This window comes from Delphinapterus leucas, chromosome 15 (assembly GCF_059928025.1).
Source record: "Delphinapterus leucas isolate spDelLeu-1000000601 "Yukka" chromosome 15, BTC_Dleu_Yukka2, whole genome shotgun sequence".
Classification (NCBI taxonomy): Eukaryota; Metazoa; Chordata; class Mammalia; order Artiodactyla; family Monodontidae; genus Delphinapterus; species Delphinapterus leucas.
The window spans coordinates 25,263,985-25,286,676 of record NC_143143.1 but is presented as its reverse complement, the minus strand read 5'-3'; the positions used below and the strand labels follow the sequence as shown (position 1 = coordinate 25,286,676).

The 22,692-nt window shown below is 50.3% G+C and overlaps 1 protein-coding gene across 3 annotated transcripts in view; it reads left to right on the top strand.

Moving 5' to 3' along the window:
- The window catches only part of ABCC1 (ATP binding cassette subfamily C member 1 (ABCC1 blood group)), a 140,871-nt gene that overhangs the window by 41,998 nt on the left and 76,181 nt on the right, over positions 1 to 22,692 (top strand). For all 3 annotated transcript variants that reach the window (XR_016387805.1, XR_016387804.1, XM_022552274.3), the window contains exons 4-7: positions 1,816 to 1,953; positions 3,143 to 3,268; positions 13,852 to 13,913; positions 15,918 to 16,049. Coding sequence is in view for 1 of the 3 variants with exons in the window: in XM_022552274.3 (XP_022407982.2) it covers positions 1,816 to 1,953; positions 3,143 to 3,268; positions 13,852 to 13,913; positions 15,918 to 16,049 (458 nt within the window). In the remaining 2 variants the exon portion in view is untranslated. The remainder of the gene's footprint in view (positions 1 to 1,815; positions 1,954 to 3,142; positions 3,269 to 13,851; positions 13,914 to 15,917; positions 16,050 to 22,692) is intronic.

Sequence of the window (22,692 nt, the reverse complement as noted above, 5' to 3'; positions counted from 1 at the left end):
GTGCAGTACATTTGGGCTGGGAAACCAGTTATCTTTAATCACAGTTATGAAAAGATTAAAATGCAAAATAAAAATATATGTGCTTCTTTATGAATGCATTTCAAATCAAGACCTACCAGCAGCTGTGACTGACGCCTCCTTAATTTCCAAATAGCGATTGACCATACATGATAGAGACATCTTCAGGTACCTTTTTTTTTTTTTTTTTTGGCCGCCACCATGCAGCATGTAGAATCTTAGTTCCCCAACTGGAGATCGAACCCATGCCCCCTGCAGTGGAAGCACAGAGTCTTAACCACTGGACCGCCAGGGAAGTCCCTTCAGCTATCTATTTTCAGATACGATGACAGAGCCCCAGGCACTGCTGATGCTGTTGTGGTGTGTTGCTTTCACGTGTCATTGGTGGTGCTAATAAGGGAAAGTGAAACTGTAATTGTTTCCCATCTAAGTTCATGGACCCCTGGGTTCTATCCAGAGCCTGTCCTTGGACCCCAGGTTAAACCCCCCAGTCCTAAAGGCAAAGGTTCTGAGCAAGGGCATGCCAGGCTGTGTATATTTAAGAGTTGACCGTGGCCTCCAAGTGGAGAATGGATTGTGGTGCAGGAGTGGAAGCTGGGAGGCCAGTAGGGGGTCATCTGGCATAAGGGGATGGAGGCTGAGACCAGGGTGAGCAGCAGGTAAGCTGAGGGCGGGCCTTGGTGGCAGAGCCAGTGTGAGTTGCTGATGGATAGATGCAGGGAGTGAGGGAGATGGGGGACCGAGGAGGACAGATGAGGACAGACAGACGTGTCTCTGGCTCAAGCAGCTGGGGGCTGAGGGGAGGTGCCCTGGGTGCCCGTAGCTCCACGTGAGTCAGGTTCGTGACTGTGACTGGCGTTGGGGTCTGCCTCCAGAGGGCCGCCTGTCTGGGGAATGGCCGTGGCATTTCCTTCTTTCAAGGAAACACAGTTTCATTGTTTATTTTCTCTTCCTGATCTCTAAGTCACATGTAAAACGGAAGTCATAGCTCTGGGTATCAGGAATGAAATAAAATCCCAATCCGCCCACCACAGTTGTTCTAATGAAGTTTCCTGAAGACAGGCGTGTGACAGTAGCAGGTTAAGTAAGTTTCCTGATCTGCAAACTGGGGTTGAAAACAGTTGAAAACAGGCTGCACCGAGTCGGTGCGTGTGAATGCCTCCTGTGTGGCGGAGATAAGAGAAGCTCAATAAAGGGGAGCAGTTACCACTGCTGCCCAACGCACAAGAACCAGTCAGCATCAGGGCTGGATTTCCTGATCTAAATCGAGGGTCGGCCTGCCACCTGTTTTTGTAAATAAAGTTTTATTGGCACACAGCCGTGTCCACTCTTTCATGTATCGTGTAAGGCTGCTTTCACACTGCAGTGCAGACTTGAGTAGTTGTGAAAGAAATTCCATGGCCCACAAAGCCTAAAATATTTACTCTCCGGTCGTTTAAGAAAAAGTGTGCCGATCTCTGTCATAAACTGAGCTTTCCCCTGACTTTTCCATCCTGTCCTGGGTCTGTACCTGGTCTGTTAGATTCCCACAGCTCTCGAGTTGGATACTGTTGTCATCCCCATTTTGCAGACAAGGCAGCAGAGGCTCAGAGAGGTTCGGTGACTTGTCCAGGGTCACCCAGCAAGGCGAGAGCAGAGCTGGGACTGGAGCCAGGTCCTTCCCAGGCTGTTCCCAGTGCTTCCCACGCCCGACAGCAGCCCTCCTCCAGGCCTTGCATCTGCCAGGCTCTGGACTGTGGGAGCCTTGGGAGCCTGGCCTTCTCCTGATGACTCCTGTTGTATGCTTTTCTCTTCCAGCTGCTTGCTACCTTTTTAATTCAGATCGAGAGAAGGAGGGGAGTTCAGTCCTCAGGGATCATGCTCACTTTCTGGCTTATAGCCCTACTGTGTGCCCTGGCCATCCTGAGATCCAAAATCATGACTGCCTTAAAAGAGGTAAGTGGTGGCCTCATTTTGCGTCTTCCGTCAGCGTCTCCTGGAAGATGCTTGTTCCTTCTGGCTTTTGTGGAAACCATGCGTTTCCATGGGAACCAGGGGATGGCTACTGCATGGGCCCAGCTTCTTTCCTGAGGATTTCCCTCGCCTGTGCAACCTTTGTTCTAGAACCTTCTTTCCTCAGGGCCCCATGTGTCTGTGTAGCTCTCGGGCAGGAGCTACGGGCAGATGCACACCACCCTCTGAGCCTCTGTCAGCGGTAACAGCCAGGCAGGTTGGCTCTCAGTGTCTCTTGTCTGGAACAGAGCGGAGCAGGGAGCAATGTTTGCAGGGTGGTGGCTTGGGGACCCTAGACTCGTCCCCACTTTGCCTTGGTGCTGCTCTGGCTGGGAAGTGGCTCTCATTGGCTGCCATCCGCTGCTCCTAGGGATTCAGAAGAGCGTGCTCTTTCAGACTGTCACGTGTTTCCCTGTCACCTTCGGGCTAATCAGGAACTGGCATCAAGCAAAGGAAGGAAGAGTAACTGAATGTTTATTGAGCACCTGCAGTGTACATTTCAGGCAGTCTCTAATAGTGATGGCAGCTGACATTTATTGAGTTGGTGTTTACAAAGTGCCAGGCCGGGGACTGAGTCGTTTCCGTGAATAATCCTACTGACTTCTCACAATTACCCTGACAGGGTCTCTCAGCTTCAGCACTCATTGACATTTGGGGCCCAAGACATCTTTGTTTTGTGGGACTGTCCTGTGCTTGTCGGATGTTCGGGGCAGTGCCAGTAGCCTCCCACTCCTGAACAGAAGTGTCCCTAGGCACTACCAGATGTTCCCCGGGAGGCAAAATCACGCCCACTTGAGAACCACTGGTCTGTCTGTAGATGGGGAAACTGAGGCACAGAGAGGTTAAGTCCCATGGCCAGAATGAGCAGAGTCAGGCCTTGAAGGTAGGTCTGTGCTACTCCCAAGCCTGGGGCTCCTCCCCCGTGTCGGCTGCCTGGACCAGGCAGTGTGGACCACGCTGTGACGTCACTGCTTGTCTTCTGTTATCTTGCAGGGGGTAGGGTCAGGGTGGGAAAGCTTGCTGTCAGGCCTGCAGGCTGAGAGAGTGGGCCTCCTGCTGTCTGCTCCCCTGGCCTCCGCAGGTTGCTTCCAGAAAGTGATCTTTTCTTCCTCCTTCCCTCCCTCTCGTGCAGGATGCCCAAGTCGACGTCTTTCGCGATGTCACTTTCTACATTTACTTCTCCCTCGTGCTGATCCAGCTTGTGTTGTCCTGCTTCTCAGACCGCTCACCCCTGTTCTCCGAAACCATCCACGATCCCGTAAGTGTGATCACAGATGAGCACAGAGACACGTGTGTGTGCATGTGCGTGTGCAAGAGAGAATGCACAGTGCCAGCTAACGTTGATTTGAGCCAGTATCGTCCATCTAGGAGCTCCTTCTGTCTTCCCTGAACACCTGGCGATACGTAACATTATCCTCTCCACTTTACCGTTGGAAAAACTGAGCCGTAGACGTGGTTCGGGGGATTTAAGGAGGGAATCTGATTCACAGTTGTTAACTGCTGTGTTTTCCAGCCCGTTGTCTCATTCGGTTGGCGTAGTGGTTTTAGACAGTGCGAGTGAACTTTTAAAAATCAGGAAATTTCATATAAGTTCAAACTGTCCAGATTTTCTAGAAAAATGAGAAGTTCTGGCAGCAGTAGGGCTGTTATCCCACATGGCAGCGGTTGGCCAGATTTGAGGAGCATTGCCCTGGTTTCCTTCCGCAGTCCTCACCACTCCCTGCTTCATTAGACAGTCTTGCTTCCCTCACCTGTATACGTGCCTGGCCCCTGGGGGGTTTGAGTTTGAGACCCTGGGTCTCTTCCGTCCGCTTGAGGGAAATCCTGCTTGTGTAGAAGGATCTGAGTGGGCCGGGTGGGGATGGCCGCCCTTCTGCTGGTAGCAGGAAAGTGAACACGGTTATTTATCACCCTTGCCTGTCTTCTTTCTCCCTCTCTGCCTCCGTCCATCCTCTTTGCCTTCCTCATTCCTCCCCTTTCTTCCCTCCCTCCTTCTGTCTAGTGCCGAGTGCCAGGCCCCAATCTGGACACAAGGCTGTAGCAGTGAATAAAGCAGAGTTATTGCCGCTTGAGGTTTATGTTTTCATGGGCAGGGGCACAAACAGTAACCCAGGAGCCAAGTATATATCCTGTCAGTCAGGTGGTGGTAAAGGCTGGGAAGGAGAAAGCAGGGAAAGGAGGTAGAGATGATGGTTTGGGGTCGTGTGTGGTTTTGATAAAAGCCATCAGGGAAGCCTGCCCCCCCCCCCCCCCCGCTCCAGGAAACCTCATTGGAGCAGAGACCTGAAGGAGTGAGGGAGCCAGGCAAGCAGATACCCAGGGAAAGAGGTTCCAGGCAGAGGGCTGGCAAGTGCAAAGGCCCTGGGGCAGAGCTGCCGTGAATGTCACCGGAACAGCAGGAAAGGCTAGTGTGGCTGGAGAAGAGAGAGGCAGGAGGGGGCTGAGGGATGGCCTCTGAGAGCTGGGACAGTCACCTATGGGCCGGGTGGGCTGTTTGGATTTTATTCTGAGAGGGATGGGAAGCCTTTGGAGCATTCATTTGATGCTTTGTTCATGGTTAGTCAGCTGCTAACGGATGAAATTGCAGTGGGAGCAGTTTTCAGCTGTGGTTCTGCTGGGTTTGGCCTGAACCTCAGCACAAGGCTGAGGCTGCTTTTGTGGGTGATGAAAGGATCTGTGGGGCATCAGCCTGGAGGAGGCGACGGATGCTCCTAGTGTAAGCTTCAGAAACCCGTGCCCTAGAGTGTGTTCAGAGAGGCCCCATTTTCTCATCTCCCTGCTCTGGGAGGAGCTGGGTTGGAGAAGTTAGAAAAGTGTGTATGTGTGTCTGTGAATGTGTGTATATATGTGTGTTTGTGCACACAGGTGTGTGTGCGTGTGGTGTGTGTACGTGCATGCACATATGTTTACATGTTTTGCATGTAGATATGTATGAGTGTGTGCATGTGTGTGTTTTTGTGTGTTCATGTGAGTGTGTTTTGCATGTGTATAAAGTTCACAAGGGCAGCAGCCATGCGTGAGCACCCAGGAGATCCAGCCCCCAACTGGCACAGAGGAGGAGCTAAGATGTCTCTGTCTCTGCTAAGCCCTCATGTCTGCTGTTCATAGGTGTTTGTGTGCACGGGTGTGGGTGTGTGACAGTGGAGTGTCCCCATCAGAAACATTAGGTGTCAGGCTGTTCTGTGGAGAAGGGGATCGCAGTGAACAAGTCATACCCCCCCGAGTGACTGCAGACCCTGGGGTGCCCTGGGGGTAACCCGAGCCCAGGGGAGGCAGACAGGCCCACGTGGGGATCTCCTGACTCTTCAGGCTCCCTGTGGGGCCTGAGAAGCAGCCTCTCCCACTGGACGGTCCCTGATGCTTTATGGGGAATTTCTGATTTCTGGTCCCCTCTGGGATCTGGATAGAATTCCTGTCTCTTCTCTCCTGGGTGTGTGTGCCTCGGGGTGTCTCAAAGAGCTGCCTTCCTCCTCCCATTGTGCTTTCTGCAGTTCTGGGGTGTGGGGCCTTCTCTGCCCGGGTACCCCGACTCTTCTCCCAGCTGTTCCTTTTCTCTTGTGGGACTCGAGGCTCAAAGAGGTTGTCTTGACTTACAACCTGAATCTGATGGTGGAGGCAACATGGTAATGGAGGGAGAGCCTCATTTTGGAGTCAGGCAGACCCTGGGCTTTAATTTCACCTGCGTCCCATTTATTCTTCCAATAGATATTTATTAAGCACCGTTTTTATACTGCGCTTCATTCTGGGGACAGAGCAGTATGTGAAAAAGTGTGGTCCATGCCCTGCTACGCTTATCTGTTACTCCGTAACAAACCACCCTGAATTTAGTGACATAAAACAGCAACAGTACTTTGTTATGTTTCACAGGCCCGGGCGTTGGCTGGGCTCAGCTGGGTGGTTTTCACTCAGGGTCCTTGCTCATGTGTTGGGTGGTTAGCGCGTTGGCCTCTGGCTGGAGCCTCAGCCAGGGTTGACAGCCCCACCTGGTCTCCCCGAGCTGCCTGGGCTTCCTCACAGCGTGACGGCTGGTCTCTAAGAGTGAGCGCGCACGAGGTGGAAGCTGTGTCACCTTTTAGGACCCAGTCCCGGAGTCACATAGAGTCACTCCTGCCACCCTCTTCTGATTGAGGGAACCACGAAGGTCTTCTGGGTGCGAGGGGTGGGCGCACACAGGCCCCCACCTCTAGATGGGGGAGCGGCCAGGTCTCATTGTAAGAAGAGCATGTGAGATGGCAGGTGATTCCTGGCCAACTTTGGAAAGTACCATCTACTGCATGCCCCCAGGAAGCTATCGTCCTGTTAAGCAGGTCAGCAGACTGTGTGACTACAGTTGGGATGAAGGCTGGGAATCAGGTTATGTGACTTTTGGATCTGACTTTGGGCAAGTCACTCCTCCTTTCAAGACCTCAGTGTCCTGTTCTGGAAAATGGGTTGCGGCTCGATTTAATGCTGGCTGCACCCGCCTCCCTGCCCCGGAACTGAGGCCCGTGATCTGGGGAGGAGGACACTGCTAGGTGTCACCTCTGCTGTCTCCCCGTCACCCTCAGGGCTCACATCACAGTGGAGCCTGGAAGATGGGGTGAGTCCAGTCCCTGTCGCTGTCCCACCCTCAGAGCAGCAGTCACATGTCACCCGTCCTCAGAGCAGTCAGCCAAGCCCAGGGTCAGGCGGGGCCAGCATGGGGGCCGGCAGTGCTGACCTTCTCCCCCCTGCTGAGTCACCAAGCTGTCGTCCTCCCCAGCTGGCCCCGTGCCTGATGTGTGACTCAGAGCTGTGTCCTGGCCCTGCTTCCTGGCAGGGCTGCTCCCCTCTGTGCATCAGGTGGGGCCTGGCTGAGTAGGCCTCGCAGACTCTCTGAGGCTGTCACCTGTCCCCAGCCTCCAGTGCTTTGATCTTGCTGGCCCTGAGGCTACTGCTTAGGTTGCAGGGAGGGGGTTGCCATTGGCAGTTGGGGGCATCGGGGGCAAATGTGGCAGGTAGTAGACCCTCAGTTCTCAAAGTGGGGTCCTCAGACCGGCAGCATCAGCATCCCTCAGGTGCTCATTAGAAATGCAGAGTTTCAGGCCTGCCAAGTCCTGTTGAGTCAGGGTCTCATTTTCACAAGATCCCTGGGTGGTTCATGGTTGGAAAGCACTGGTTTAGCAGATTCTTAAAAGTTGCTCAGCTCATTTGGTGTAAGAGGTATTTTTAATCCTGTTCATATTTTACTGTGAACATTTCAAATCTACAGAAAAGTTGAAAGACACCGCGAGTACTCCCCATCTACCCACCAACTATATTTTACAAGTTAACATTCTGCTAAATTTGCTTTATCACAAATCTATCTAGGCAGCCAGCCGGCTAAGATTTTTGGTATTTAAAAGTGACCTTGAAATACATTAGTATCCTTCATTCACACACTTCATTGTGCAGATCATTAGCCAGAGCTCAATATCTCTTTATGGTTCGTTTTTTGTTTGTTGTTTTTTTTTAAAGTAAATTTACATAGTGACATTCCTGAATCTTAAGTTACCATTTGATGGGTTCTGACAAATGAATAACTCAAACCCCTATTGAGATACAGAACATTCCCAGGACCCCAGAAAGTCCCCTCCTGCCCCTTCATGGTCAGTCTCTACCTCTTGCAGCCCAGAGGCAACTGCTGGGCCTAGACTGTTAATGAGAGCATCGAAAACTCCATTTTTAATTCCTTTCTCCGTTACGCTTTCGGCCATTTCGTGATTCGGTGTTGTGCCGGGGGCTCCGCTGGGCTCGGAGTACCTAGAAACGAACCGACGTTGACCGCCCCTTAGGAAAGATGGAGGAGGTGGCGGGCAAATAAGCTACTGCTGCGGGATGGACAGTGGGGTTCCAAGACAGGGGAGTGCTGGGGGCTGTGGGTGCCCGAGGAGCAGTCCTGCACTCAGCCTGGGGGGCCAGAGCCAGCATCTGGACGAGGGGATGCCTCCGTCCCCTCCCGTAAGGTTGAAGGCTGGAGGGTGGATGGGAAGGTGCTCCTGGTGGTGGAAGCAGCATGTCCAGAGGTCCAGCGGTATGACGGAACTTGTGGGTGTTTGGGTACTGTGTGGACTTCTGCTTGGTTGGGTCTCTTGCTGAAAGGAGGATGCATGAGGCTGGTGACACTTTAGGAAAGCCATTGCCAGAGTCCAGGCAGATTGAGAGGAAGGCTGGCCTGAACAGTGACCCTGTGTGTAGCAGAGCATCAAAAACCAGGAAGAGAAATCGGACAAGTTCATGGGCAAAGCACACATCGTGTGTGCTGCAGTAGAAGAAATTGTGGTCCTGCGCCCGGAGGAGCTTTACACAGCTGAGAAGCGGCAGAGCCAACAAAGGACACCAGTGTAACATGCTGTACCAACGGATTTCTTATTGTCCGACGTTTAGGTGGTTCCAACCAATAATAACAATAGCAGCCTTGTGTTAATAAATAAAATTAACTTATTTAATCCTCACAGCAGCCCAACTTTGAGGCGGAACTGTGAGTCTCCCCCCATTTTACAGATGAGGACACCGAGGTTCAGGGTGGTGTAGTGTCGCCTGAGTTCACAGGGCTGGACTGGGAGCCCTTCCACCAGGAGAGCCCTTCACATCTGAGCCTGCATCAGCATCACCTGGAGGGCTTGATAAAACACAGATCATTGCTGGGTCCCACCCCCAGAGCTTCTGAGTCAGTCGGTTTGCGTGGGGCCTAAGCCTTTCTGTTTTTAACAAACCCCCAGGCACCGTGGATGCTGGTGATGGGGCCAGGTTTCAGAACCCCTGGTTTGAGCTACACTGCTGCTTACGCGTCCCTTACTGCTGGAGTAACTGGCAGAAAACTGAACTAAAAGTAGAATCAAAACCAGAAAAGGTGGGTGAGGACCCAGAGAGTTTCTGACAGAAAGGCCAGAATGCTGAGGGCCCAGACAAAGGTCCTCAGAGTGCCTTGTGGTCACGGGTGACCAGTTCTCGGAGAACCAGTGCCTGGGGGCTGTGTACCAAATTAGTTTAAACCTCATAGTTTCAGGCCAAATTACCTGCACCAGGTAGAGATGCCAAAGAATGCAGCTCTCTGCATGAACCTCCCTGCTCCTCTTCCTCCGCCTTCAGCCAGGGCCTGTCTGAATTATTCTTTCTTTTTTTTTTTTTTTTTTTCCCGGTACACGGGCCTCTCACTGTTGTGGCCTCTCCCGTTGCAGAGCACAGGCTCCGGACGCGCAGGCTCAGCGGCCATGGCTCATGGGCCCAGCCACTCCGCGGCATGTGGGATCTTCCTGGACCGGGGCACGAACCCGTGTCCCCTGCATCGGCAGGCGGACTCTCAACCACTGCGCCACCAGGGAAGCCCTGAATTATTCTTGTTTCTAACCAAATGGGGGATCAGTTAATAATCCTCCTTCCTCCTGGGACAGGAGTTACTCCATTTCAGTCTCAGAGGCCGGGAAGCCCCCAGCCAGCAGCCCTGTCTTTTCCACCTCGAGAAGTTCTGCTTGGTTTTGGTTGAATGGAATGCTGCCTGGATTCTTGTCCAGCGGCCTCCTTTTTTTTTTTTTCCTTCTTTCTTATTTTATTAATTTATTTTTGGCTGCGTTGAGTCTTCATTGCTGTGCATGGGCTTTCTCTAGTTGCGGCGAGCGGAGGCTACTCTTCGTAGTGGGCTTCTGATTGCAGTGGCTTCGCCTGTTGTGGAGCACGGGCTCTAAGGCGCGCAGGCTTCAGTAGTTGCGGCACGTGGGCTCAGTAGTTGTGGCTCGAGGGCTCTAGAGCACAGGCTCAGCAGTTGTGACGTGTGGGCTTAGTTGCTCCACAGCATGTGGGATCTTCCTAGACTCGGGCTCGAACCCGTGTCCCCTGCATTGGCAGGTGGATTCTTAACCACTGTGCCACCAGGGAAGTCCCTTTCCTTCTTTCTTGAATTATCAGTTCTTGACTGCTTCAGAACTCTAATTGTCTGTTATCACATGAGGCCTCTCATGTCAGATAGGGACTTCCAGAAACCAGCTCCCAAACTGATGTAATTTCTTATCTGTGCTGGTGACAGGAGCCAGTGTCTGCCCAATGTGACTTCTGATTATCTGAACATCTGTATCTGGATCCAGAGGAGGGAGGAGAGCTGGGGAGATGAACTTAAGGACGCTCCTGGATTGTGCACATTAGAAGCTGAAGTGTTCATGTTGCTGATCCAGCCTTACTGCATCTGGAGGGTGCATTTTCTCGCAGGGGCTGGGATTTTTACTAGCCAGGGTGAGGATTAGTCTCTCCCTGCTGGGCCGTCATTTCTTATGGTCTTAGGGGTAGGACTCCACTTGGGTACAATTGGGTATAAAGGGAATGAATTCACCTTCAGTTATGTAGCTGACAGGTTGCTTTGTTCTTTTCCTTCAGTTTTATTGAGAAATAATCGACATACATCACTGATTAAGTTTAAGGTATAACAGCGTTGATGGTTTCATTTACATATATTGTGAAACGATTACCACAGTTGGTTTAGTTAATAACATCTGTTTTCTCGAATAAAAGGAAAAGAAAAAAGCAGTTGTTTTTTTTTTTTTTTTTTTTTTTTTGGTTGCGCTGCATGGCTTGTGAGATCTTAGTTCCCCGACCAGGGATTGAACCCTGGCCCTCAGCAGTGAAAGTGTGGAGTCCTAACCACTGGACCTCCAGGGAATGCCCAAAGGAGCAGTTTTTAACTTTATAAATGTTTAGATGAAGATTGAATAACTCCACCTCTCCTTCCTCATCCTCTCCCCCCAATTTTATCATACTTTAAATTACATCAGTAATTAGTGTTTGCATCATTATAACAATTGTAAATATTGTTCACTGCAGACCTGTTTGAGTTCTGTGTTTACATGTCCCTTTTTTTTTTTTTAATTGAAGTATAATTGGCCTACAATGCTGTAGGCATAGTGATTCGCCATTTCTGTACATTTACAAAATGATCATGATAAGTCTAGGTTGCTTTGTTCTTGACCCACAGCTGGGCTTGCCTGATTTTGAAACAATGCCAGGATTTGTGAGGCCCCTGTGTGTATAAGCCTGACACCCTGACAGTTTGCACCGGGCCTGCCTGTGTGCAGGTTAGAAAAAGGCATCTGGCCCGCTCTGGGTGGATGAGTTTGAGAAAGGCCCTGCGTCCTTTCAGCCAATGCAGTCCTGCCGCCCCCAGGCCCAGGACCAGCTGCACTTCAGCCCCCACTCGCCCCCTTGGCTGGGCTTCTTTGTGCAGGGCTGACTCTGTGTTGATGCCAAGACTGAAAGAAGGCTGGATTTGGAGGCAGAAGGCCCACGTTTGAGTTCTAGTTCCTCCCCTTAAGGATCGCCATCTTTGGTGTCGTGAGGTCTGATGTAAGCAGGGGTCAGCCAACTTTTTCTGTAAAGAGGCAGACAGTAGATATTTTAGTCTTCGTAGAGCACATGGTCTCGGTCGCAAGTACTCAGCTCTGCCACTGTAGCTCAAAAGCAGATGTGTGGACAGTACGGAAATGAATGGGCATCGCCGTGTCCAAATAAAACTATTTTGCAAGTGGCCGGACTGTGGGCCTGACTTTGGCAGCCCTGATGTGAAGCGTCTGGTACAGTTCTTGGTGTGTCACGGTCTGCAGGAAATGGCGGACTTGTTACTGTGTTTACCATTAGTATTCATGTTAATACTGCTAATGTCATTGCTTGAGCTTTTACTCTGCACCAGGAACTGTCGTGTAAGTACTTCACACGTTTTATCTCATTTAATCTCATCATCACCAAGTAACTTGGCCCAGGCCCCTCAGTTAGTAAGTGGCAGGGCTGGGATTCAAACCTCCCTCTAACCACCTTGCTTCATGTTGCTTCACCCATGGACACCCCCAGCCTGGCTCCCACCCCCGCCGGGACCCTGTTTTGTTGTTGTTGTCACAGCTCTCACCGTGTATAGTTGTATATTTATTTGCATCTTGGTTTGCTTACTGTCCCTCTCTTCTGAGGCGAGAGGCAGTACGGGGCCGGGACCTCACTGTCTCTCCTGCGTAGCTCAGTCTTGGATGTATTTAGCCACCTCCTGGCATATAAGCAGATCCTCCCTCATTATTTGCTTAAGAAATAAATGAGTCATTGCCAGCTGTATCCCGCCCCCATCCCCTTCTCTGCCAGCACCTTAGGGAACTGGGCTGTAGTTGAAGTGTATTTGCGGTTCCCTGACAACCCACCCACTTCCGGAAGAAAAGCCAGCCTACAAAGCAAATACCACCACCTGCTCCAGGAATAATGCTGCGGCCTTAGGTTGGAAAAATGAGGTCCCATGGACCTCATTCCACTTGTCCCTCCTTGCAGTCCCATGAGGTAGGCTGAGCAGTGGGACTGACCGCTTCCAATTCCCAGGTGCGAACACTGAGACTTTGGGGTGAAAGGACTTGCCCAAAGTCATTCAGCTAGAAAATGGCATAGCTGGGATTTGAACCCAGGGCCATCTGGCTTTAGGTTGGTTTAGAAGGTAGGTCTGTGGGCCAGCTGCATCTGATTAAAGACATACTGATGCCAGGGCCCCAGCCCCAGAGAGAGTGATCTAGTTGGTCTGGGCTGGGACTCTCAGCACCTGTGTTTACAAAGCTCCCCAGATGATTCCCGGGCTGGTAGGACTGGAACCTCCCCATGCCTCATGGCCCCCAGAGTGAAACCTGGTGGTTCTCAGCCCAGGCTTCTTGTTTGACTCACTGGGGAAGATTTTCATGATGGAAACTTTCAAATGTGTACAAATGTGGACAGCATGGTATAGTGACCACCATGGACTATTTACCCTGCATCGCATGTAAACATTTCAATATGTATCTCTGAAAGATAAGGAATTAAAAAATTTTAATAACATTTTATTTTGAAATAACTTGACTCGCAAAAAGTTACAAAAATGGTAGAGTTCCTTCCCCAGCTTGACCATCTTCCTCAGGGGCGCCTTTCCTGACCTCTGTCAACTAGATCAGCCCAGTGAGATACCAGTGATCTCACTGGTAATATTGACTTGCCTTCGGGGTATGATCCTTGTCACAGTTGCGGTTTTGTACTTGTTCACGTGATCGTTTGATTAATGTCTCTCTCTGGACCTTGAATGTTTGGGGCTCATGTTCTATCTCCGCTGCTTCTAGCTGTTGGCACCCCGGGCAAGTCTTTTCATTTCTCTGCCCCTCAGTTTCTTTAACTACAAAATGAGGATGATGCTTTTACCTGCTTCATAGCGTGGTTATGAAGATTAAATGAGTTAATTTGTGTAAAACATTTAAAACAGAGCTAGCTAGCAGAGAGTGTTAGCAGGTGGTGTTATTGCCCTGGTTTAAGGTTATGTCTGTTTGTTCAGATTTGTGTACAGGTGGCAGGCACATAGTAGGTGCTCAGAAAATATTTGTTGAATGAGTGAATGAATGAATGAAAGAAATAGGAATACTAGTAATACCACACTTACGGTTCTGTGAGGATATGAGATAATGCTAGTACATCGTTGAGTGCCTGGCACATTGTAGATGCTCAATAAATATTTGTTGAATGCACAAATGAATGAACTAAAGGAGGGACAACAGTAGGGCCGTGTTTGTTGGGTTGCTGTGGGGATATAAGATAAGGCAGGTATGGGACGCATTGTACCGTTTTTACACATAGCAGACACTCAGGAAACAGTTACCGGGTAAAACTGGAGGAGCTGCCAGGTGTTTCTTTCCAGGCCACTGGTGCTCAGGAGGGAAGCCCTTTCAGGGTGAAAATCAGTGGCGTGAGAGTGGCCGCTGGTCCACTGGGAGGAAGAGCAGTCAGCTGGCTGCTCCCTGCCTAGAGCTGGCGTAGATGAGAAGTTTAACCATTCATTTCCCCTTTGCTCCCCGCCCTGTGCTTTCTCTCCACTAGAATCCTTGCCCAGAATCCAGCGCCTCCTTCCTTTCCAGGATCACCTTCTGGTGGATCACAGGGTAAGTCCCGGTCCCCAAACCTCGGGCGGCTGCTGGGCCATGAGTGTGCCACTAGGGCCCCTGCTCTTCCTCCCTTGCCCTTTCCGATGGGGCTGTGTCCTGAGTGTGCCTCCCCTGGGCCGGGGTCTCAGAGACACTCACCCTGACCCCACGTTCATGTGATAAATGCATAAACCTAAACAGCTTGCACCTCTGTGGACGGCTTGGCCTGGGCAAGAAGCTGCACGCTCTTGGCTCAGCTTTGAGTTTGGCTGGTCTTTTGCATTAGGTGTAATTATTGTTGTTGGCATTGTTTCCCCCCATGAGAAAAATAATGCCGGTGCACCGTAGGAAAAGTGGCTAAGGGTGTGGACCAATAGCAACAGAGCACCAGAGGCAACCGCCGTCCACAGCTCAATACACCCCCTTCTCGCCCTCCTTTTATTTGCACATTTTTTTCTTTACATTGTCAGCATCCTACTGGGGATTATTAAAATCCTTCCCCCAACCCCCAAGCATTTTTCCTTGTCTTTATAGGTTTTTACAAACATTGTGGGTTTTTTTTTTAATTTAATATTTGTCTTACTTAACTATTTTTCAGTTGCTGTTAAAGAACAGCGCTAGGACAGTGTAGTTTGAATATGGACTGTAGGTCACGCCAGCCAGGCTCATATTTCTGATTTTGGTCATTGTTCTCTGGTTATATCAGAGCACGTCCTTTCTCTTAGGGGAATGCACACTAATATTTAGGGGTAAAGATGTGTAGAGTCTGCAACCTACTATGAAATGGTTCAGAAAAAAGAAATACTTCATTTTTTTTTTTTTTTTTTGCGGTACGTGGGCCTCTCACTGTTGTGGTCTCTCCCGTGGCGGAGCACAGGCTCCAGACGCGCAGGCTCAGCGGCCATGGCTCACGGGCCCAGCCGCTCCACGGCATGTGGGATCTTCCCGGACCGGGGCACGAACCCGTGTCCCCTGCATCGGCAGGCGGACTCTCAACCACTGCGCCACCAGGGAAGCCCTGAAATACTTCATTTTATTACGCTTCGCAGACACTGTGTCTTTTACAAATTGAAGGTTGGTGGCAACCCTGCATCAAGCGAGTCTGTTGGCGCCATTTTTGGAACAGCATTCACTCACTTTGTGTCTCTGTGTCACATTTTGGTAATTCTCACAGTCCTCCAAACTTTTTCATTATTATTATAATTTCTATGGTGATCTGTGATCCGTGGCCTTTGATGTTATTACTAGGATTCGCTGAGGGTACAGATGATGTTTAGCATTGTTTAGCAATAAAGTATTTTTAAGCTAAGCTCTGTATGTTGCTTTTTCTAGACATAACGCTGTTGCACATTTAATAGATTATAGGATAGTGTAAACATAACTTTAATATGGGAAACCAAAAAATTCCTGTGACCTGCTTTATTGCAATATTCACTTTATCACGGTGGTCTGGAACCGAACCCACAGTATCTCTGAGCTCTGCCTGTATGTGTTTGCATATGTATGTATCTAGAGACAGAGGCAGATACAGCACACTTAAAATGTTAACAGTCGTGAACTAGGTGAAGGGTAGACAGGAATTCTTTGTAAGATTCCTGTGATTTTTCTCTGAGTTTGAAATGTTTCAAAATAACAAGTTAAAATATTAGGTTTGCTTTTTATCATGAAAGTATTCAAACCGGAAAGACTAGTTTAATAAACCTCAATAAACTCATCACCTGATTTAACGATGGTTAATGCTTTGTCATATTCGCCTTAAAAAAATTTTTTTAAGTAAATTAGAGCCATCCTGCTATTCCTCCTAAATATTCTCTATGTATCTCTAAAAATGAGGCTGTTTTTCCTGGGTGACCTAACAGTAAAATTAGCAATAATGATTTAATGTGCCCACATGTCCATTATTCCTTATTGAGATATTCCTGAGTTGCGGCCGCCTTCGGCCGCATGGCCGTGGTGGCAGGGAGGGCCGTCGTCCTCCTCCTTCTGACTCTCATCGCCTCGCACCTTGTGTTTCGGCCACAGGATGATGGTCCAGGGCTACCGCCAACCCCTGGAGAGCACTGACCTCTGGTCCCTGAATAAGGAGGATACGTCAGAACAAGTTGTGCCCGTTTTGGTAAAGAACTGGAAGAAGGAATGTGCAAAGTCCAGAAAGTAAGTGCCAGGCATCCTGCCCCGGGGAAGCTGGGCACTCACTGGGGCGACCCCATAGCTCCATCCTTCCATCTCTTACTAGCTTCATGGCCCTGGGAGGGCTGCTTCCCTCCTCCGAGCCATGGTTTGCTCATCTGCAGAATGGATAGAGTGTGACGCGTAGCTAAGACAATTTGGGTAGGAAAGAAGAGAGAAAGATGTCAAGTGGGAGAACCATTTTGTTTGCCGTGACCTTGGCGCGTGTGTACCTGGCTGTGTGACCCTGCCCTTCCCGAGTCAGTCTCATTTTCCCTGCTTCTCTCCGAGCATCTGGCATCCTGAATGTTCTTGCTGTTTTAAATGTTTTGGTTCAACACGCCACGTCAACTACTTCTTGAGGTGTTCAGCCTAAGAACCCCCATTTGACGGTGATTTGGGCTGTACTGGATTTTTTTTTTCCAACAGCCTTTATTTTTTGGAGCAGTTTTAGGTTCACAGCTGTTCTGAGCAGAAGGTGCAGAGACAGGTGCACCCCTCCCCTGCTGTCAGCATCCCCCATCAGAGGGGCACATTAGTGACAACCCGTGAGCCCACATTGACGCAGCATTGTCACCCCGAATCTGTGGTTTACATCAGGGTTCACTCTCGGTGTCCAGAATTTCAGACTCTCGCCGACGAGAGCTGCATGCCAAGCCCGACCTCTGTCATCGGGTTATTTGGGGAATCAGGCCAGGGCCTCCCCAGCACATACCTTATTTCATCAAATCTAGGACGTCATCAGTTGTGCGATGCATCATTATTTTATGCACCAGTGAGAAAGAGAAACGGCTGCCAATTAAGCCAGAACATGACATTGACATAAGACGCATCCTGCGTCCAGAGGAGCCGGAAGAGAAATCACGAGGGATTTGGTGGCAGGGGACGGTGTCATTACTTCTGTTGTCGTTACGGGGTTGGGCCTGTTGTCCACCTTGGAGAGCTAGCTGACGAGAGCCTAGCCTGGTGTGTGGCCCCGCAGAGCAGCTGGCCTCCCAGGAGAGAGGCCCAGGCTCTAGGTCTGATTCCTCACCCATTGCAGGAGTTCCAGGTCTTCACTCAGGCCGAGGCTGTGGATGGGAATGTGGGACATCTGTGCTGGCCACCAGGACATCAGCAGAGGACTTGTGAGGCTGTGCCGTGGCCCGTTCGGGGTGGCCACGGACAGAGGAGAAGTTGTCCCTTGGGAGGTGGATTGAGCTTGAGCCTCTGTGGTTGGGCGTTGTGAGGAGATGGCCGGTGCTCTGTGCACACACGGCTCTGGCCGGGTCCCACGTCTGTGACCCAGTTGGAGGTTCTCAGGCAGAAGTGGGGTCTCTGGTTTCCTTCGGCCTGGCCTGCAGCCTCCTTCCTGATGAGAAGGCTGCGTCCTCAGCTTGAGTTACCCGAGCCTCGCTGACTGCTTGGCTCCGTCTCCTTCCCACGTTGGGTGGCAGGGGATGCCCACCGTGCCGTCCCATGGGGCTCACGCAGGGAGCCGGTTGCTGCAGACGTTGTAGGAGGGGCTGGCAGTGAGGCTTCGTGGGAAGAGGACTGGCCGTACAGCATAAAGCTCCGTCATGGGCCTGGCCCTTCGTTGGTTCGTTCAGCAGATGCAGTTGATTACTGCTGATATGCTGGGTGCAGTTTAGGCCCTGGGGGTTCAGAGAGTGGAGCAAGATAGACAGGCTCCTCGTTTGGTGCTGCTTACGTTCCGTGTGGGACACAGGGAGTTGGGAGTCAAACACACACTGTTGAGAAACTTTGGAGAGCCTTAGTGTGATGATGAGGTTAAATAGGGAAACGAGGGTGAGAGTGACTGTGGGAGGTGAGGCAGGTTTGGTGGTCAGGGATGGCCTCTCTGAACAGAGATTCGTGTCAAAGGAGGGGGTAAGCCACGTGCAAATGTGGGGAAAGGGCTCTCCGTTTCACGGGAACAGCTAGTGCAAAGGTCCTGAGGTAGAGGTGAGTGTGGCATTCTTATGGAGCAGCAAGGGGCCCCATATGGCTTGAGTGGAGTGAGAGGTGGGGAGAACAGGGGGAGATAAAGTAGGAGAAGTGTTGGCAGGGATCTCATAGGCTATGGTACTGGCTTAGGGGTTGATCCCAAATGCGGTGAGAAGACCGCTGGGTTTTACACAGGGCAGCGGCATGCCCGGAGTTCTGTTTTACATCAACCAGTTAGGCTGTGCTGGGGAAGGTGGTTTGTGGGGCGAGAGTAGGGGCAGATGGGTCAGTGGCTCTGTTCCCAGAGGCGTGAGCCACATCCGGCCCTGTGACCCCTGTGGGCATGGGTGGGGAGGGGAGAGTCCTGTGCTCTGGGCTGCTGGGTGCCCCAGGGCTCCCGGGGAGCAGGTGACTGCGGCCTGGGCAGGGCTGCCTTGGCTTCTTGGCCTTGGGTCTCAACCTCCCCCCCACACCCCGCCCCCAGTTCTTCTCCTCACCCCTGAGTGACACCTCTCAGGAGTCAGGTCTGAGCTGCTTCCCCTGCTCCCCTGACCTTTGGGTTTTAAAATCCAGTGCCTCACTGGTTTTCATTAGATGATTTTGAGTTTAACAAAATGGAGTAGAAATTTCTCGACTTATGGCCTCCCATAGGTTAAGGCCATTTTGGACTGTGGTTCCTGCTGGAATGGCTATAAAATGGTTTGGCGGCTCTGGAAAAGACTTGGGCAGTTTTTTTAAAAAGTTAAATAGTTATGATACCACCCAAGCATTCTACTCCTAGGTGTACACCCAAGAGAACTGAAGACACATGTTCATAAACTTGTACAGGGATGTTCATAGCAGCTTTATGTGTGATGGCCAAAGCTGGAAGTAACCCAGACAACCATTAACAAGTGAATAGATGTGCAAATCACAGTGTATCCATGCAAGGGAACACTTCTGAGCAAAACAACAGAATGAACTATTGGTGCACTCAGCCACATGAAAATCTTTAAATAATTGTGCTGAGTGAACGAAGCCAGGCAACAGTACATACTAGGTGATTCCATTTATATACAATTCCAGAAAATGAAAGGAAGTCTGTAGTGATGGAAATCAGATCAGTGGTTGCCTGAGGAAGGGGGAGGTAGTGAGATGGGAGGAGAGATTTCAGAGAGGAGAGCTCTTTGGGGGTGATGGGCCTGTTCATTATCTTGGTTTCCCTGATGGTCTGACAGGTGTGTAAATATGTCAGAACTCATCACATTGTACACTTCAAATGTGTGAACTTAATTTTACATCAGTTATACTCCAATAAAGCAATATATAAAAAAGCAGTAGTGTTTAAAGAAAGGGTGACCATTTTACTTAATTGTGTCTATTTCATAAAGGAGTGCAAGCAGCAAATAACAAACAAAAACAAAGAAAACAAAATGCTCCAAAATACAGGTGTTAAGCTATGGTTCCCAGCCTTTCAGACTCATTACCCCCTTGAGTAATAGAGATGTTGTAACACCTCCTTAAATATACTTTCAGGAAATATATAAAAATAACCCACTCATGTATCTTACTTTAAAAATCAACAAAGTGTTCTTGCTCAACTTTAACAGAGAACTAAAAGGCAAGGGATTTGTAATAAAACGTCATCCACGTATGTCTGTGTGTAAACGCTCAGGCACATGCTAGAATAGAGAACGAAGAATCGCTGAGTGCTCATAAGTGGAGCCTTCTCTGTGGCAGCAGCAAATCCTGACCGACCCAGTCTTGCGGTTGTGGAGATCAGAACCATCATCACCCTCATGGACAGGGTTTTGCAAAGTGGTGATTCATGCTTGGCAAATTTCTGAACAGAAGTTAATTTGCACACTGACTGCATTTCTGAAAAAAATCGAGGTATATTTAAACTTGCAAAAAAAAAAAACCAAAAAACACTCTGTGTATGGATTTATGCCAAAGCTGGAGTTAAGAGTGTAGATTTAGGTGATTTGGGGACTTCCCTGTCTGTTCAATTGTTAAGACTCTGTGCTTCCACTGCAGGGGGCGCGGGTTCGATCCCTGGTTGGGGAACTAAGATCCCACAAGCTCTCGTTGGTGGTGGCAAAAACAAACAAACAAACAAAAACCCCCATAGATTTAGGTGATTTTAGGCAGGCTCTTCACCTACGTGGATGCCTGGTAGGATCTTGTTCCTTTGGGATGGTCCTGTACTCAAAGAGGGCCTGGTTTCTGGCCCAGTCATTGTGACATCAGAGGGTGAGAAACCCCCTTGACAGCCTGTTTTTGAGAAACAAAAAGCACTCTACGACAACAACAAAAAGGGAAAGAATGATCTTGAGTCATTTGTATTTGTGCTCAACACAGTCAAAATCCTGCCAGGGCTATACTTTCCTTGCGGGGCTGGAGGGGTGGGAGTGGGGAGGTGACTGCCATGCCCATCTGTGGTTTCCAAAACTGTTATCCCGTATATTGTGAGCTCTGAGGAGAATGAAAATGTGAGTTAAGGGTGTAAAATCCATTCTCTGCAATTGTAGGTCAAATCTGCCCTTCTGTGTTATACTGGGTATTATGGATCAAAGAGTGCTCAGAGTACATCCAGAAATTTTAAATTGAGCTATGATCTTTATAAGTTTGAGGTTTTTGCCTTTGCCTCAACATTAGAGATCTTATTTGTTTAACAAATGACAAACAAAGCCTGCAGTAGCTCCTCATGGCCCTTTGGTTGGTTCACGCACCTCCCAGTCTGCTCTCTCAGCCCTGCTCTGGTTACTTGAGGTTCTTGGAAGGGCTGCCTCACCTCTTTTCAAAATCCCTTCGTTCCAGGCCTTGCTCATCCTGTTCCCCCTGCCTAGAGCACCCTTTCCCTCCCCAAGTAGACTTGATCCCTCATCATGCAGGTCTCAGCTTTGGTGTCCCCTCCTCCAGGAAGCCCCCGTGATAGTCCCCCTCACACAGCTGATCCGTTTCTCTCACGGGGCTGCTTGATGGTGGGGCTCTCCCCAGGGCCTGGCCCAGAGCAGGGCATTCGTGGAGGAGAGAGCAATGGGCACCTTTGCCCATATCGAAATCCCCTGGGTGAGCAAGTTCCTTTTTCTTCCCAGCCTCCAGCTTCCCCACCCCTTCCTGTTCCCCTGTCCTGAGCAGTTTTCTTCTGACTCAGACCTTTCCTCTCCAACTTTCCTTTCTTTCCCAGCCAGACCATTCAGGTGCCCTGCTTTCTTCCTCACCCTCCAGGAGCGCCAGCTTCCCTTGGAGGGCTCTTGTTCACTGGGTATTTTTTCTCTCCTGACTCGGCCGTAGCTGGTCCCTTCCACTTCTCTAGACCCCTTCCCCCCAGGCCTGAGCCTTCGTCCTCTCTGCCCTCCTGAGACCTTCTCCCTGGCCCTTTGGCCGCCCGTCTCCTGGCCACAGAAAATAGCCTGGGTCAGTGGCGGCCCAGGCAGGCCCAGGGCCAGGGCCCAGCTTAGGACGTGGTGCAGAAAATGAATGCGGAGGGGGGAACGACTCAGCCACTCCCTGCCCCCTGGTCCTGCCTTCTTGTCCTCCTTTCCAAGAGGGCATGTGTGTGCTGAATGAAATCATACTAAAAATCCCTGCCAGAATCCCAGCTTCAGGGGAAGTCAGTAAAGTGAGCAGGGAAAGAGCTTACGCAGTGACACTGACAACACGAAAAATAGAAATAATCCTCTGTGGTTGGTGGAATGACCCCCCCCCCAAAAAAAAAGATGGCCACATCCTGATCCCCAGAACCTGTGAATATGTTAGCAAAGGGACTTTGCAGATGGGATTCAGTTCAGGATTTTGAGATGGGAGACTATTCTGGGTTATTGGGGTGGCCTGATGTCATAATCACAAGGGTCCTTATAAGGAGGAGGTGAGAGAGAGAAGATGCTGAGTGGCTGGCTTGGAAGGTGGAGGCAGGGACCACGTGCCCAGGTGTGTGGGCTGGTTTTTTTTTTTTTTTTTTTGGCTGTGTTGGGTCTTCATTGCTGCGCGGGCTTTCTCTAGTTTTGGTGAGCGGGGGCTACTCTTTGTTGCCGTGCACGGGTTTCTCGTTGTAGTGGATTCTCTTGTTGTGGAGCATGGGCTCTAGACGCACAGGCTTAAGTAGTTGCAGCATGCGGGCTCAGTAGTTGCAGCACATGGGCTCAGTAGTTGTGGTGTGTGGGCTCAGTAGTTGTGGCTCGCGGGCTCTAGAGCACAGGCTCAGTAGTTGTGGTGCATGGGCTTAGTTGCTCCGTGGCATGTGAGATCTTCCCGGGCCAGGGACTGAACCCATGTCCCCTGCATCGGCAGGCGGATTCTTAACCATTGCGCTACCAGGGAAGTCCCTGTAAGCATCTTCTAGAAGCTGGAAAAGGAGGAAACAGATTCTCCCATGGAGCCTGCAGGCCCACCTTAGATTTCTTTTTTCTTTTTTTTATTTTAATCTGTACAAATCAAGCATTTTATTTATATAGCAAGGAAGCACTCCTTTATTCTCCATTTAAATACCATACTTGAGATTTAAAATGACAGTTGGTGGGGCTCCCCTGGTGGCGCAGTGGTTGAGAGTCCGCCTGCCGATGCAGGGGACGCGGGTTCGTGCCCCAGTCCAGGAGGATCCCACGTGCCGCGGAGCGGCTGGGCCCGTGAGCCGTGGCCGCTGAGCCTGCGCTCCGCAACGGGAGAGGCCGCAGCGGTGGGAGGCCTGCGTACCGCAAAAAAATAAATAAATAAAAAAAAT